This window comes from Phalaenopsis equestris, unplaced genomic scaffold (genome assembly GCF_001263595.1).
Source record: "Phalaenopsis equestris unplaced genomic scaffold, ASM126359v1 Scaffold000192, whole genome shotgun sequence".
NCBI classification, from domain to species: Eukaryota; Viridiplantae; Streptophyta; class Magnoliopsida; order Asparagales; family Orchidaceae; genus Phalaenopsis; species Phalaenopsis equestris.
The window spans coordinates 286,941-304,362 of NW_018164634.1; the positions used below are offsets into that span (position 1 = coordinate 286,941).

General features: G+C 35.9%; 1 protein-coding gene across 3 annotated transcripts in view; it reads right to left on the bottom strand.

The window, feature by feature from the left end:
* The window catches only part of LOC110022478 (exocyst complex component SEC6), a 119,954-nt gene extending 108,013 nt beyond the window's left edge, over positions 1-11,941 (bottom strand). The window contains exons 1-6 of one of the 3 annotated variants that reach the window (XM_020721435.1): positions 11,620-11,941; positions 1,048-1,086; positions 794-879; positions 585-678; positions 336-425; positions 113-192 (exon numbers count right to left, since the gene is read on the bottom strand). In XM_020721435.1, the coding sequence (XP_020577094.1) occupies positions 113-192; positions 336-425; positions 585-678; positions 794-879; positions 1,048-1,086; positions 11,620-11,742 (512 nt within the window). In that variant the 5' untranslated portion in view covers positions 11,743-11,941. Of the gene's footprint in view, positions 1-112; positions 193-335; positions 450-584; positions 679-793; positions 880-1,047; positions 1,087-11,619 lie in introns of those variants that run through there. The other 2 variants (XM_020721434.1, XM_020721433.1) reach the window with 2 other exon arrangements.
* Positions 11,942-17,422: the final 5,481 nt, after the last annotated feature.

Consider the following 17,422-nt stretch of genomic DNA (forward strand, 5'->3'; position numbering starts at 1 on the left):
TATAGCACATACAGAACTTTTGGCAATTAATCATGATAAACATTATTTTTCCAGTGTGTGTCAAAGAGTGAATTTCAATAAGAAGTAACCTATGGTGATTAAATATTCTGACCTTAGCCTGCCAACCTCTTCCTTGTGTGATCCTGCTGCTGCTAATGCAAAGCGTCTCTTACCATCAAGTGCTGTTAGCCTCTAATCCAGCATACAAGAAACAAAACCATATTTATTGAAATTTTTTATACACAAACATAAAAGACAACTCTTAAAAAATTAAGAATGGGCGTGTAAGTTGATTCCACAGTTTATCATAATACATTGAAATAAAAGATGTATACCTCGAATGTGTGAATAAGCTCTCTGTCATCATGCAGGGAATCACGAGCAGCAGCAGCTTCAACAGAAATTGACATCATTCCTCCCACATCCTAGAAGTAATCATCACAATATCACTGGATAAAAATTCACCATACTTAACTTATTGCATATATCAGGTGTATATAATATATATATTAGCATGCTAAGCAGCAGGAAAATGAATCATGAATGTGGATTTACAAGGGTAAAACTAGCAAACATGAACTAACCTTTAGGGTGGTATTCAAGTTGTTCCTTGCATTGCTAAGTAGTTTTATCTTATCATGGTTTTCAATAAGTGTTTGGCATTCCTGGAAAATTTTGGCCCAGATTCAAACAATAAGCAGACAGCCTAGAATTTGAGAAATTGCAAAACAGAATCTTTTTGATAGAATTAGTGCGTTGAAAGCCAAATAAAGATCCACTGAAATCATACTTATCAATGGCCGAAAAGTTTTCTCGTAGCTGATTTATCGTCTTCTGGGATAAAGCAAGAGCATCGATGCCAGCACGAGCTTGTTCAACCTGTTAAAAAGGTGATGGTATATCAAACATTTTACTGTGAATACAGATCTCAATAAATATGAGGAAACGACAACTGGGACCATTAATAGAATTTTCTTGTCATGGGAAAAGCCGTAAAAGCATTTATGAGAGAAGAAAATTCGTAGAGAGAAAAAACTTAGAACTTACTTGTTCAGCAACCATTGTACTTAGCTGTGCATCATTTGCCTGAGAAAAAGAAAACAAGAGGACAGTGAAAAAAGAATATGTGCAACATGAAAGGAATCATGCATTTTGCTGCATCAAGGATCCGAACAGTTTTCATATAGAAAAAATGGAGTTTTATATCTGTCGCATTCTACTAACTTCTATTTTGATAAGCAAAGCTTGCACAGATCATCTTCACAATATCCGTAAACTAGGGAATCTATTTTCAAAGTATTCATGAAATTGGTGGACTTATTTTGTCATCTGATTTTGTACTAAAAATGAAAGTGTTCAAGCAGAACTTCAATTTATACAAGTTCAGTTTTTCAAACACTAACTTTCTTTTTCTTGTTTTATATAAATCTGTTTTTATGATTAAAGAATCTTACAATAAAAGCCAAATGTCTAATGTATTTCACAATCAGATTTTTGATGATAATATGCATGGATTCAACAAGGATCATAGCAATGAACATAGAATATCAATTGTCCGCTTCGATTATAGAGTGTACTCAAGCTTGGATGGTTGGTGCGGAAGGATTTTGTAGAAGTCCTAGCATGTTCCAATTATTCAGTTCCTTTCCGAGATTTAACAAAGAAAAGTTAGCTGCATTAAGATTCATTTAATACTACTTTCAGCTTCTTTATTTTTCAAAAACCTACCGTGCCGCAATTTTAATTCAGCCTGGAAACATAAAATGAAAAGTACAATAGTACTCCATGTACTCACAACCAAAGCATAATATGCAGGTATAGCAGCTTTTTTCTCCTCGTGTGAGAGCTTTATTTCATACTAAACAGCACAACAATAAACAAATTTCGTATTTCATCTCTTTTCTCTCGCATCCAAAGGGCGTGGAAGAATGCAAATTGATGAAGAATGAGTCCATAAACAAAGGGCAACATGGGCTTTCTAGTTTAACATGGGTTCTCTCAAAAAAACTTCACCATCTGGACTATCAAGCACTCGGACCAACTAAAACCATCAGGAATACTGAATGGCAGGCCTCTAGCTAGTGGTCGTCATATGGATGCTTAATAGCCTCGAACCTTCGCTTGCTTGCACAATCAAGTTTCTGAGATGTTGGCACAATTTCTTAGTGTACTTCTAACAGTTAGATCCTCCATACACTACCTATTTTTTCTAAGTTTGTCTAGAAGATGTCTTGCACACTCGTAGACCTAGTAGGCAAGTACTTTTATTGTGTTATCGCTTAGTAGGTACTTCCTAGGATCTATGGTCATTAGATTGGTATTGGTATTAACTCCGCCTGCTATCTTTGGATTACTCCAAATTCTATAGTTCACTCAATCTCCAGCAAATATACTAGAGTTGTATTCTAGTCTCCCTTGGCTCAATGTACCCTAAGCTTTGGGCATTCATCGCTGACTGATTTATATATCTTCCCATATATAGGGCCTCTTACCATGAGTCATGCATATCTGTTTATGACCCAAGCCTACATCTGATCAAGTCAATAACCTAATCAGGGCACACAGACTCTCTATTTAATCAACTTAGTAACCTTTAACACATATATTAGGTTAGACTCTACAGCCTGTTCCCCTAATTAGACTTCTAATTCGATTAGCCTATCTCCGACACTCTAACACACAAACTAGGTAAACCTTGAGTCATCTCGATTTACATGCACCCTAAGAAATTGCTTAGCATAGTACTCCTTCAGGAGATCGCAATTAGTTAAGAGAATCCTAAGATTAGTCCATCCATTACTCTCCAGTTAGCTACAAGACATGTAGGTTCCACTAACCTTATAATATCATGTTTTTATTGCCTCTCGAGTTTTAGCAAGTTTTATCACACTCATCATTCCATGAAGTATTTAATTTACTTCAATATTTGCCGCAACAATCACAATTAAATTAAATTATAATTTGCCCAAAATCAACAAAACCTCACTTTTAAGCAGAACTTCTTCATCTCTAATCTAAATCAAGTTAATTTTGTATAACTGAAAAAATAAATAAAATACTCTGCAACCTTGATACTGATTTCAACGGGATAAATTGCATTTTTCATGAGAATCTAAGAACAAAATTCAAATTTGAAATCAAAAATTCTGATTTTGCTTCAGTTTTTTTAGCATAACTTATTGTTGCAAATGGAAATCATTTGATTTTGATATCATTGAAAAGCTGCCAAAAAAAAATTATACAACTTCAATCTTTTTTTACTTTGGCCAATTTCACTATGATAATCATAATTTTTATGGGAATCGAAGAACAAATATTCAAGTTAAAATATTCTACTTTCACTTCATTATTGGGAACAAAACTTCCTCTTTCCTGTCGAAATCTTTCAGTTTTAATATAATTAGAAAGCCAACAAAATTTTGTACAACTTCTGTATTTCCCACTTAAAAAGCATCGATATAATGAATAGCAATTTTTTCTATAACAAGAGAGTTAAATCAAATTTGGTCAAATCCGTATTTTGTATGGATATAATCACATTCTAATAATTTAAAACAATTAAAACATCTAATAAAAAAAACAATTCATCCTGATCCTAAAACCTAATCAAACAAATAGACCTAGTCAAGCCACTTTTTCAAAAGTTTCAATCCATGATCGAACCATTAATAAAAAATCAAACCTTAGATCAAAACTATGAAATGCCAAATTAGCCTAATCAAAGCTCATGCATGGACGAGCATACTTACCAGTTACCACCAGATCCTTAAATCCTACTCAGCCGTGCAGCATAACCCAAAACAGCCTTATATACATCATCTCCTTCGTCAAAATGGAGGGGGGATGGCTATTCGACGCCGATATTGGGGCTTGAGGAGAATGGTAGTTGCAGCTCTTAGGAAGAGGAATAAGAGACTCAAGGCTTGGTTGGTGGCATGATCTTCATCAACTAGCCATAGGTAAGGCTCACCTCTCCAGCACAATTTCAGTAGAGAAAACCCGTGAACTTGTTGCATATCTAGGATAGATTAGAAAGTCTACAAAACCATTCATAAGCCCAAGCAAGTTTTGAATCTTCTGAAAGCCGAGAGCTTTGGCATTCAATATATATACATGTCCATGTAACTGAGAGCTTCCTGCTAGACAGATGCTCCTACACATCGGACATTGTCTCCCATGCACCCCCATGTCGCACCATGTCGCACCATGTATGCAAGCTCCAACCATGCCTTACACGATGGAAAGGAGAAGAGCAGCTCTAGTAAGATCCCATATAGGATCCAATAACTCATAGCAAGCCACATCAAGTACTATTCTTAAATCCCTTATCTACATCAAAGATTGCAGACTAGACTATGCTTCAGTAGTCATTGACTTTGACTTATCTCTTCACTTTGCATTCCATTCGCATCATGAGATTATAGAGTTCATTAGTTTAAAACATATACTCTATATAAACTTATTGTTATCATCCCAAGTCTACAATTTACAAAAATTTTTATCATTTATAAATATCTCCAAAACAAAAAGGAAAAACCTAAAAACAAAGTAACTGCAAAAGAACTGTTGAACTATACTCTTTTCACACGCTTCCAAGACAATAAAATTTCGAAGATAAATACTCTTAACTCTCACATCGTCTCTTCGCAACATGATGACAGATCTATTCAAGCCACTACAACATCTTGAAAGGCGAGTGAAATAAACATCTGCAATGATGACCCATTACCACTGATCCTACCACTTTATAAAAATAAAAAAGCTCTTCATTACTCCGTCAATTTTTAAAATTATGTAATTGGGTACTTAGTCATTTTTTATCCATGAGGCGAGGCTAAGCCACAAATTTAAAAAATAGCGTGCATTAACAAATATTGTATAAATCATAAAGTGTAAAGTAAGAAAAAAATATTAATAATTTAACATATTATCACATTAAAAAGTAATATAATAAAATATATATTAGTAAATTGCGTAAATTAAGAAGTAACGTGTTAACATCCTAATATCAAATCCTGAAATTAGATGTGTTATAAAAACATTACACTATCAAAATAAGCTAAGATATCAAAATAAAAAATTATAATATCAAAAATGTAATAATTATAATAAGTTCAACATAAGTATTTTTCTCTCGCTCATATTGTCGTCTATTTAAGTTCTGAATATAATAAGACATCAATATTTGAATTTTTAAGTTTAAAAACCCATTTACTCTCATTACCCAATAGGTTTTCATTAGAATCATCAATATAACAAATTGCTAATCTTATATCTTATTCTCAATTATATTCATATTCTCACATTCCTCCTTATCTTTAATTTCAATTACCTTCCATTATTCTAAATAAAAATATTAATTAAAATAATAACTATATTGATAGTTAGAATTATAACTGCATAAATCTTTATAAATCCATTTTTTTTATTTAATTATTATTACTTAGTGTATGAGAAGTGAAGATTAATAGATGAAATATATTGATATTATTTTTTTATTTTGTTTAAAATATTTAAGGATAGCCTCAAAATTTTGAAGTGCTTTTAAAGTTGAGGCTCACTTTATAGCCCGGATGAGACATAAGCTCGCCCTGGGACAATGAGGCATAAACGCATTACATTTTTTTTGTAAAAATCATTGAAACAAGCCTAAAAGTGTGCCTCGTATTGCGCAATTTTAAATGGGGTACCAAATTTTTCTTTGGTTTTCGCTCTTCCATCCAATCTATTCAAGCCCTTAATGATTTACTTTGTGATACCTAATATTTATTTTGATCTCTTACATCCTTAAAGGGAACAAGCTTCTATTTAGCATTATTCTCATCTTGACCATGTCGCTCTTATTCCAAGCACTAAAAGTAGTCACGGTAATCGTAGCCATGGTGACGAATATGGTAAACACAATGATGATCAAAAATCTTTTTCACCTTGCCAGCACTCAATGCTATCGGAAAACTAATGACTTATACAAATCAATGCAGAGACAAGTTTAGATATTCTCCCATTACTCCATAAGTATCACTACTACTCTCGATTCTAATAGTACTCCTAGAACTATCTCTCACCTAAGAACAATAAGATTGTCTACTATAGCACTCCCAGTTGGCTATGAACTTTCATTCAATCTTCCTCTCCTATTACACTAAGACTATTCATTTGGTGTGTCATAGGTCTTAGCTTGCAATATGACAATTAATTCATATTAATTTCATCTCTTATCATGTAAACACTCCATCCTATCTTGGTGGTTAATGGATTCATCCCAAATCTCAAGGAAAGAAATCAATATTCTCTCCTCCCCAGTAACTCTAGATTACATTTTATATGTTCCAACCTATCATGTTAACAAGTTATTTATCAATTGACTTATCAAAATTTGCAATTGTTTGGTAACTTATTCTCCCGCTCAATGGATTTTTCAGAATCTTAATAGAATGATTAATATAATTGTTAAAATTAAAGGCTTATGTTATCTATCTAATGCTATATCCATTGCTCTCCCCTCCAACACCTCAACTTATTATTTGCATTGTCTCGTCAAATCACTTCCCTTTAAATTCGACTGAAAAAAATGTACGCTTGTATGGATCAAAGTCAAACACTAACTCTATGAGGTATTATTACTTTACGTAGTATATGGACAACTGCACTACTGTTACCAGGATATATTTATTAAAATGCCAGTTTTAAGTCCTAAATGCTTTCAAAAAAATTTATCCAAATAAAGGTTCAGTTGTATACTTCACTTAAAATTCTCTATTCCCGTTGTCTTAGAATAAATGATATGAACTCTTTATTCCTTCTCTTTTACATCAACCATCATGATCATAAAACTCCAAACAAAATGATATGGCTGAATGAAACACCAACAACTCCTTGATGTTGAACTTTAATGTTTCACATGAACAATCCATGAGGAGACAATTCTAACATCCTAGTACTTAATTAAAATGTACCCTTCCACTAGTTTGAATCTAGCTACACCCATTTCTCTCAATTTTTTCTTAGAAACCCATGTATACCTTGACCTCTCGAGTTTTTCAAAATGTTTGTGTTAATATGCACACGGTTTAGGAAACAGTGGGTCCGTTGTTACATTTGAGGAAAGAAATTATTCTCCCTTAAGTATCCATTATTGTGCTTTATCTCTTTCCTTTTTAGTAATATATACAAGAAATTATTTTCCCAACCTCAAAAATAAAAATTATAATTAGTTTTAAATTTAACTCAAGGTTTTCAATCAACAAGTGTTTGCAATCAAGGGTCTCCACCATGTCTATATGTTCTTTGTATTCATTAAATATGCACTCAAAATAGCTATTCAAATTATAAAACATTATTTTATGCAATTTGCTAATTCAAAAAAGTGTTATAGATGTATTTTTTAAGAAGTAATAAAATGCTAGAATATGATCTCGAAGATAAGAGGTTTAAGCTCACTAAAATAAAGATTACGACATGATTCGCACTTCAAGCAAAAATGGATCAATTATTTTTATTCAAATATCCTGAATAATCAATAATTGCATAAAAAGTTTATGTACCTTGGATCTGTTATAAAAAGTAAAACGGAACATATAGAATTAATAACATTTAAGTGTTACAAATAATAGTACAGCAAAATGTATGTCAATTTCACCATATGATAAGATGATATCACAAACTATAAACTTCAAATTTTAGAGGAATGTAATAGGCAAGCTATAGCATAGAGATCAAGTGCTGAGCAAAAAAAAAAAAAAAAAAACTCACCAACAATCAAAGTTAAGATAGGCAAAAAAGATAATTTAGAATGAATTCAGGTATATCTAGGAACTGTGGACTGAGCAATAATTATATTAAAAAGCTTATCGACAATCATCTCTACAATAAAATGAGTACAAAATGAAGTTTAATATATACAACGATAAAAGAAGATAATATAAATGAGGGAAATAGATGAATTAACAAATGGGGTAGAAGACAACACCAATGCACAAAGGGCTTACATAAATAAAAGTTAGCATTCCAAAAAGCGCTGAAAGGAATTGAATGAAGTATCAAATTTACAAGCATGCATGTGGCACCAGCTAATGTACAGTTCAGATAGAGGTTGATCTGCACAGCCTCATGCATATTGCAAAGAGGATATTTTTATGATTCACATCTATAACGTGCGGGATAAATTGGTGGCAACGAAAATCTTCGTCCTACGCCCGCCCTATCATAGTAAAAAAAAGATGAATATTAATGATGTACATTTCAGTAAAGATTGTACCATTTGTTATACTCTCTCTGTTTACGCGGTCAAGCACAATTTCTTCGGGACTTATCATTCATCATATTATTGTTCATTTTGCATAATATTATGTAATCAGGAAACTTTCCTAATTCCAATTTCAATTCCCTCGTGTCTATTTCAGACTCATTTTAATTAGATTTTGAACCAAAAAGAGCAGGTCAATGTCTTTGGTTTGCTCCTAGAATCTTGTTGACAAATACAAGTTTGTAATCACCGGTTTAAGCAACTAATGTCAACCATAGATTATACAAAAAGGAGTTCTAGAGTGGATGTAGGCTTGTTAGGAAACAAATTAAGTACTTTGTATAGTTTTTCGATTGTTTTCCTTATGCCCTTTAACTTCCAAACATTAATGCAATGCTTCTCTTGGATTTTATAGAAACTGCAAGATAATTGGTTATTTTTTGTGGATTTAGGAATCAATTTAAGCAAACAAGCTTCAAAAACATCTATTGAGTCTGCATTAACTGTCACCAAAACTTTTGTTATCTTTATCCTTGCCACTGAATCTTTGCACGAGTTCACATACTGGCCATATGTGTGTGCCAGTGTACCTTCTAAAATATGAGAACTTGGGATTTTAAAAATGTTCTCATCCAGATGAAAAAATAACATAAGTGAGCGCACATTTGTAGCCAGCACATATGTAATTACGTAACTAACGGATTCATCTTTTTGTGGGAATCTTCAAGAAAGTGGAAGGATAATACATTTGGTTCCCTTCTCTCTTGATAAAAGGAAATGAATATCATTGCTAAAATTAAAATTTAGTTAACCTCTTGATTTGGAAATCTTTCTTTCTTTCATGTGTTCAAAGAAGTTCTGTTAGAGACCTAACACTAAATTCTGAAATTTCAGTGTTGATTTGTCATCGATAAATTATTACAATCTAGCATGAACCGCGACGCATTTTTGAAACGCTTTAATTTCAAATTATCATTCGAGCCCTGATTTCAACAAGTTTATAGTCAAATTGACCATCTCGACAAGACGAACTCAACGACTCTAAAATTAGGTCAATTCGGGTCTAATCAAGCCTACATCAAGCAATTGAAGCCTAATCGGAGGCATTGAAACATGAATTGAAGGGCCAAAAAAAGTCCAAATTTGAATACTCATAGTTGAATCAAACGACTCAACTAGAGTAATCTAATGAGCCAACTTATATCAAAGTCGAATCAAACATCTTAACGAGAGTAATCTAACGATCACTCAATTCTCAGGTTAATAAGGCACTCAAATCCTTAAAAAGTCAATCATGATTGAGGGGGATCAGGATGTGTCGTCCAATCATACGTGAAGTTATGCGCCAAAAGAGCAAAATACCCGCCAACCCAAAAGGCTATAAATAGGCCATCTCTATTCACTTGGGAGTGATGGGGGAGAAAAGAAAAATAAATGAAATTCTATAGTATGTTATGGAGAAGACCCAACAAGTAATCATCGACCTCCGTAGCAGCTTGCCACTGTCGACCGTCGACAGTTGTCTGTCGTTCATCGTCATCACTTGCCACCGTCAACCATTGTTTGCCACTGTTATAGCCAAACTATGACCTTTGTGGTCAACTACAGTTTTCAACTACAACTTTTTTGATTAATTGTCACTATTGCGGTCACTAACTACAGTTTTTATGGCTAACTACTGCCTTTGTAGTTACCAATTACGGCCTTTGTGGCCATCTACTATAGTTGCAATTTCCAACTACAGCTTATGTGGCTAGCTACTGCTATTACAGTCTTTGACTGCGACCTCTGTGGTCAATTAATACTATTATAACCATCACTTAAGATTTTGTGGTCAACTATTGTTATTATAACCAAGAAATACATTTGTTGTGGCCCGATTATAGCTATTATAACTAAAATACTATTGTAGATTTGTGATTATCAGCTTTACAATTATGTCTTCACTAATTTAGGATAAGAATGGTTACAAACTAAAAAATCTTGGAATACCCTCCTACCACTATTTTTTATCTGTGTGTGCTAAATTTTCATATAATACTAAGACATTAAATTATCACTCTACTGTCACAAATTTTCCGGCACGCAACAAGACTAATGTTTAAATGTCAGTTTGCCCTATTGAAAAGTATGTATTTACCATGGAAACACCATCCTTACATTTGTGTTAGAACATAAATCAGGAGTAGGGAAAACTACAGGTTTACCTAGCACACAAAAAACTACCTCTATAAACTCTAGCTCTAATAAGAATTTTTAACTTACATGTCTAAGAATAGGAATATTCATGCATAGAATCTAGAAGAACTACTAATATAAGATTGAACTTTACCCAAATGTGCCATGATGATACAAGTATAAAGAAAAGAAAAGGAGATGCTCAATTGATAAAAAAATGGAAAATATAATACTTGACAAGCACTATAATTTATCGGTGAAGACATTCAAATAAGCAGTTTGTTCAATTAAAAAGCTAAACTGTTCTCTAGGGCCATAATTTCATTAAGCAGATCAAGCCAACAAAGAGCAAAAAAAAAAACACTATTTCTTGATTGACATATCTTTATTAAAAGTTCGGAAAGCCGAAAACATGTCCAATACCTTCTATTTTATCTTTGTAAAAAGAAAAAACATTATATAAAAATGAAAGAATACAAAATTTTCGAGCACTTATCTAAGCTTATTCTCACTAAAAAAACATGGTAGCATAAGAACTTATGCAGTTCTAATAGCTTGAAAAGTGAAGAGGAATGCCTCTGAGCATGGGATATGGCATGCAGCCAAATAGCAGGAATGGAATGAAGCTCATAAACTTATAGCTTCTCAAATCTCTAACCTTATTTCTACCTCAAAAAGCATCATCCATTTTCTTCCAGCAAATCACATTACTTCCATGGAACTAGGTTCAAATGGGTAGACACAACTATGTGTTAAACAATATTACTCTAAATGGATTCCGATGGAAATGCATCGGTGATTTCAACGGAACTCAAATGCTTCCATACTGCTGAGATTCCTACCCAGTAAATTATATTGATCTCACTCCCCTTATCACCGGTAGCATCTCTTCTCATACAATTCCAAACAGAAACCTGAGCTGAAGGTACTACAGTTCACCAATTCAAACGTAAGGGAATTGTGCTTTATTTGGCCAAAAAGTAAGAGCATAAATCAATTCTGTAAGGATTTCCTTAAATGCTGACAATTTGAGTGGAACGAAAAGCAAAATGGATGCCGAATCTTAAATCTTAATCAATCCACAGATCATTTGAATTTTCATTTCACTTCCCTCATTTTCCTTCAACCCAAACAAACCTAAATTGAAGTAATAATCTCTTACGTAATCATGGGGCTTATATAAAAGGAGACCTAACCTGTTGTCTAGAGCTGTAGTCAACTCTGATGGAGGCTATGGAAGAGAGCAACTCCGGAAGCGGAAGCAACTTCGCGACCTCACGAACGGCTGCATCCTTAGCTTCTATTCCTAGATCCTCCATGGTCTCCTGCTCCGTAAATCTGGCCCTCTTCACCTCGATGCAGAGCTCCAAGAAGAGAGCAAATGAAAGAAAATTATTGGTCTAGTTGAATCCCTCGTCACCCTCCTGGCTCCGTCGCAGAGAAGGAATCGCAGAGTCGTGCGAATGGCGGGTCCGTTGAATCCAGCCGGTCCAATCCAAAGTTTAAGAGTGTGGGTACTTGCAGATGAAACCGAAATATGGAATAAATTGTTGGAATAAAATAAGGTTTATTCGATTCTTAATTTTTTACAGCTATCCAAATGTTGTTTTTACTCTTAATTGAAATTTATTTTATTATTTTTATATGTGATCAACAAATTCTCATATATACGGATTTCAAGACCACTTGTTGAGCAAGAAATATTCAAATATCAATAAAAACTCATTCGAAACTCTGATTTTCGCATATTTACAGTCAAATTGAATCGGTTCTACAAGGTGAACCCAATGTTACTAATTGGTCAAATACGAGTCAAATCAAACTCTGATCATATCATTAAATTATTCTTGAAAATTTTTTAGACATATTTAGAAGGTTAAACGAATGTTGAATATAGCAAGTTTATGATCGAATCGAACGTCTTGATAAGACAAATCTAACGAGCCCAAGATTGCTCAATTCTGACATCGTTCAGGCACTCAAATATCCATCAAACATCATATGATCAAAAGAAAGTCCTTCGGACCGTCTGATCAAAGTGTTTCATATTCTTGCATTTATTGCATCCAAAACATTATAAATTGAGTCTCACCCCTCTCATGAGAAGGGGTTGGAGGCTTGAGAGATAACTTAAGATTTTGAGAATGAACTGAAGTCCAGCAACACCCATGAAACTATCGGTTGTCATCTACCACCGTTGACCGTCGTCGACCGCCGTCAACTATCCTCAGCACCCGCCGACCACCATTCATCACCTTCAACTGTCGTCGACCACTGTTGATCACCGTCGACAACCTTTGATCGTTGTCAAGCATTATTGTCATCATCAAGCACCACCAATTGTCTTCAACCACTGATCGCCGTCGCTCACCACCAATCACTGTCGACCACCACCGACCAGAAGTTATCTATCGATGTTGTAACTTGGAAAACCTAGTAATCATTTCCCGTTAGTGGGAAGGGGTCTCTGCAATCATCAACCTATAGTGAATGTTTACATATGGGTCAGGCATCGTGGTTTTTTCCCTTTACGGGTTTTTCACGTAAGAACTTGTGGTGTTATTACTTGTTGTTTTATTTTACATGAGTGCATGTTAAATTCTCGTGCAACACTAATACAATAATCTATTACTCTACTGTAGTGAATTTTCTAGCACACATCAGCTATCATGATCTCTCTTGCTCTTCTCCATCCATCCACTCAAAATAGTTTTGGTGTGCAACTCAATAAGTTCATCCAATTGTTATTCTATATAACTCATTTGATCCACTAGGAAGTCTATCCGTCGACCAAACACAGTGACCTCATATCGCAAATCATGGTGAGTTCGCCAAGCTGCTATCAATCCCGACTCCCATAAATAAGAAGTCTGTCAGAGATCACGTTGGGCAGCGGAGGAGGGTGGCTCTTCAACTTCTCATCCCTGAGATTTTCGCAATAGAGGTTTCTTAACTACTCATTCGTGATACTTTTGTAGCAAGGGACTAACTTTTGGTTTATTTTTCATTTTTACAATTCAGGGCACTTGCACTGAATTAAATGGGAAGATATACCTTTCTCGGTTCTCACATCTACAATCATTTATGTTATGTGGTCTTACCTTTTCTTGTTGTGGTTACAAATTTTGAGCACTCTCTGCTTTTATTTTTGTTGCGTTTTCGTTACCTATCAGACTCTTTAGGTTGCCCATCATGGAAGGGAATCTTTTGATTTCTTGCTTCGGTGAGGAGTTTTAGAATGCTTGTCCCATAAAGAGTCATTCGGTTGCTTGCTCGGTTGCTCGCCTCGTAGAGGAAACTTTAAGTTGCTCTCTCTGTAAATGAGTCTTTAGGTTGATTGCCCTTGATTAGAGTTTTTCGATTACTCGCCCCATAGAGGAGTCTTTAGGTCAAAGTTGTCAGTCGAAGGTTGCTTTGGCTTCATTCGAATTGCTCGACTAAGGAGTGTCACATCAAATGAAATTTCAAACTTTGGATCTCAAGACTTTTGTGTGGCACAATTTCTCAATTCACTTTATGATATGTCAGCCTTAGCCACTGAATTGTCTTGTCAGAGTGAGTGCATTTGTAGACTTTGTCGGCAGACTACCATCGGGTCTGTTGACCCTTCTACAAAAAAGGGGGGCATGGGTCTCCAGTCACCATGCACCTCTTCGAGTAGGTTAGCAGATTTGTGTAGAATGTGAGGATTTTGTCAACCGCGTTGAGCCAAAGGCAGAGGCAACTTCCTAAGGGCAGGAATGATGGGTCTGGCTTGGGTTGTGTGTTAATTTTTCTTTTATTGAGTCGAGTGTTGAAGTAGAGGATTTACTTCGAGTCAGGTGTTAAATGTGACACCTGACTAGACGTGCTATAATTTAACACCTGATTGGACATGCTACAGAAGTTACATCGAGCGCAACAGGCGTAGTGCCTCCATAAGTGAGTGTTGCACGGCCTTCACATTCCAGGGATTGCAATACGTCTGTTCAGTTGTGGCCGCCAAGAGAGTTTCAGCCCCTTCCCGCTTGTGGTGAAGGGATTGAGTTTACAATTGTCCTAGTCAGAATATCCTTACTCTTCCTCGCTTCCAAACGTTGTGAGGAAGGGTATTAACAATACCGAGGGTGATTTGGTAGTGCACTAACTAGGAATCCTCTGCAAGTAGATGGGTAGCCCATTGGAAGCACTAACAATACACTACTACTGCGCACCATATCCACTCGTTCGTTGTTACTCAATGGTCACTCATGTCTGAGGTCATTGGGCAGCAATACTCTCTGTTACTTCCTCAACTTTAACTCTTCCTCGTAAAGCGGATTCAAGAAGATGGGGAGCAAGGAGAATGAGTGCTCTTTAATGAGAGTGAGGAGGAGGAATCGATGGCCAACTTCAACACAGAGCCATTGGTTCCTTCGGAGGTTTTCTTATTAAAAAAATTATAGAGGATGTACACTTTGTTTAGATGTTATTCAAATGTTTTGTATTTTTTTGTCAAGATAAAATATCTGTTTTTATTATGTTGTGTTTATTTCACTCACTTTTCGTTGCATCGTCTGTCGCATAATGGTATTTTGTCACGCACCTTTCGGTTAACCATTGTGCATTCAGTTGGGTACTGAAAATGATTGCACAAAATAGTCCACTCAAAAATATGTGATTTGAATTTTGTATGTTGATCGCTATCATATTATTAATCAAACCAAGTTCTCTAGCTAACTGGCTATCCGCGACGCAAATGTCATCATATACAACATGTAAAAAGAGAAGGAAGCATGTAATATGCTTCGTTATATTGATTTTAAGTTGGTGCAAGTAGTTTTCAGTTAGGGAAAGGCTTCAGATCGTCCCCGCTCCACGTCTTGGGCACATTGTCTCCAATATAAGTCTTTAGTTGATATGCTCTCAGGGCCACTCTTTGGGCGACGATGAATGACCTAGTCCGGGTTTGGTCGAGCTTGCCAACCACTTACCCCGCGAGCCACTAGATCAGCTTTCTTGAGAACGAGATTCCCTACCTCAAAGTTCTTCTCTCTTACATGTATGTTGAAATATTGTGTAGTTTTTCCTTTTAATTTCATTTTGTCAAAGGGTTGATGTTGTTTGGGCTTCCTTGGCAAGATCAAGTGCAAGCTTGATTCTTTTGTTTTTGGCTCGTTGTTATCTCACCAGGTTTTCTTCGCCATATATGGAGGCAGTGACGATCCTTTAGCTATGATGGTCATATTCTAAGGGTAACACCGCTTCCATGTCGTGAGATAGCGGGAATGGAGTGTGACCTATTGCTATTAAGGGCGTAATGTTGATGACTCATAGTACTAATGGTAAAAGGTTCGTCCACTTTCCTTTTGCTCCCTCTACTTCTTTCCTTATAAGGTTAAGGATGATCTTGTTGGCTACTGCAGCATGACCATTGGTACGGAGGTGATGTATAGATGCAAATTTTAGGCTTATCCCTTAGATTTTGCAAAATTTCTTAATGCCATGATCAATAAATTGGTTATCGTTATCAATTATGCGGGTTATAGGGAGAATATGGCGATATATGAGCTCAATCCAAATGAAATTCCACACCATGGTAATGATGATCCAGGCAAGTGTCTTTTCTTCTATCCATTTTGAGAAGTAATCAATGGTGACTATAAGTAATTTTTGTTGTCCTACTAAGGGAGAAAAAGTCTGAGAATGTCTAACCCCTAAATAGCGAAGGACCAGAGACTCATTATAGGTTGCAGCTGTCAGGCTGGCTGATGTTATAGCGGTGCATACTTCTGACATTATTCACACCTCTTGTGAATTCTTTGACATCTTTAAGAAGCGTAAGCCAAAAGTATCATTGGCTCTGCACTCGGTGAGCTAGGATTCTCCCTCCTTAGTGGCTTATACATTCGCCTGAGTGCATCTCGTGGAGGACATCTTCAGCTTCAGCTTCTCCCAAGCACCTCTGGTATGGAGAGGTAACAAATCTATTGAAGAGCATTCCCTCCACCATCAGGTACTGGGCCGCCTTGATTTTGAAGCACTTTGGATCAATAACCTTGTCCATTAATTTCTCAATTTCCAGGCAGTGGATGTAGAAATCCATCCAAGTGTTTGGTTTTGAGTGGAGACCTCCATCACATGTGGCTCTTAGATTGTCACCTGGCTCAACCGTTGAGATGTATTGCCTCCAAGTTGGGAGCATTTAGATAACAGGCCAGCTAACATGTTTTCTTCTTATCCGACGTAGCTAATTCAAAAGCTGGTGAACTGCCCAATCTTGAATTTTGCCTTAGCGAGGTACTTTGTCATGGCTTAATATCGAGGTTCAAACTCTCCATTTGATTTAAAATAAGTTGTGAATCAGGTTTTACATGGAGGTCGCATGGCCCGACATGGTGGGCGAGGTGCGGTCCAACGATCAGTGCTTTGTACTTTACTTGATTGTTAATGGCGTAAAATCTATGGTGATTTAATGGTAATGAAGCTCATCGTACGGGCTGTGTAAAGTTAGGCTCAACCTTGAGGCCATATTTTTAAGGCTCCATCAGTATATAGGATCCACAAACAATCTTTAGCATTGGTCCCCTCTTCTCGTCCTGACGATTCAGAGAAATATGCTAGAAAGTTTGAGGCTGCTTGGGCTTTGATTGTTGTTCGAGGGATGTAGAAAATATCAAACCCGCTCAACTCCACCACCCATTTGAGAGTCTGCATGAATGCTCTAGTTGAGTGAAGCTGACTTGAGAGGGTGATCGGTGACAACCCCAATCAGATGTGTCTGGAAGTAAGGTCGCAACCTGCAAGTAGAGAGTGCAAAGGTTAGTTTATCCATGATGCAATACCTGATTTTGACTTCCCTCAATACCCTGCTGGTGTAATAGATAGGGAATTGTTTCCCCTGTTCTTCTTGAATTAATACTGAACTGACAGCCTCGGGTCCGACTCCGAGGTATAGGAAAAGTTACTCGACATACGTTGGGCCCTAGAGGAGTGGAGGCGAGGTGAGCGAGTCCTTGAGTATTCTGAAGGCTTTTCTGC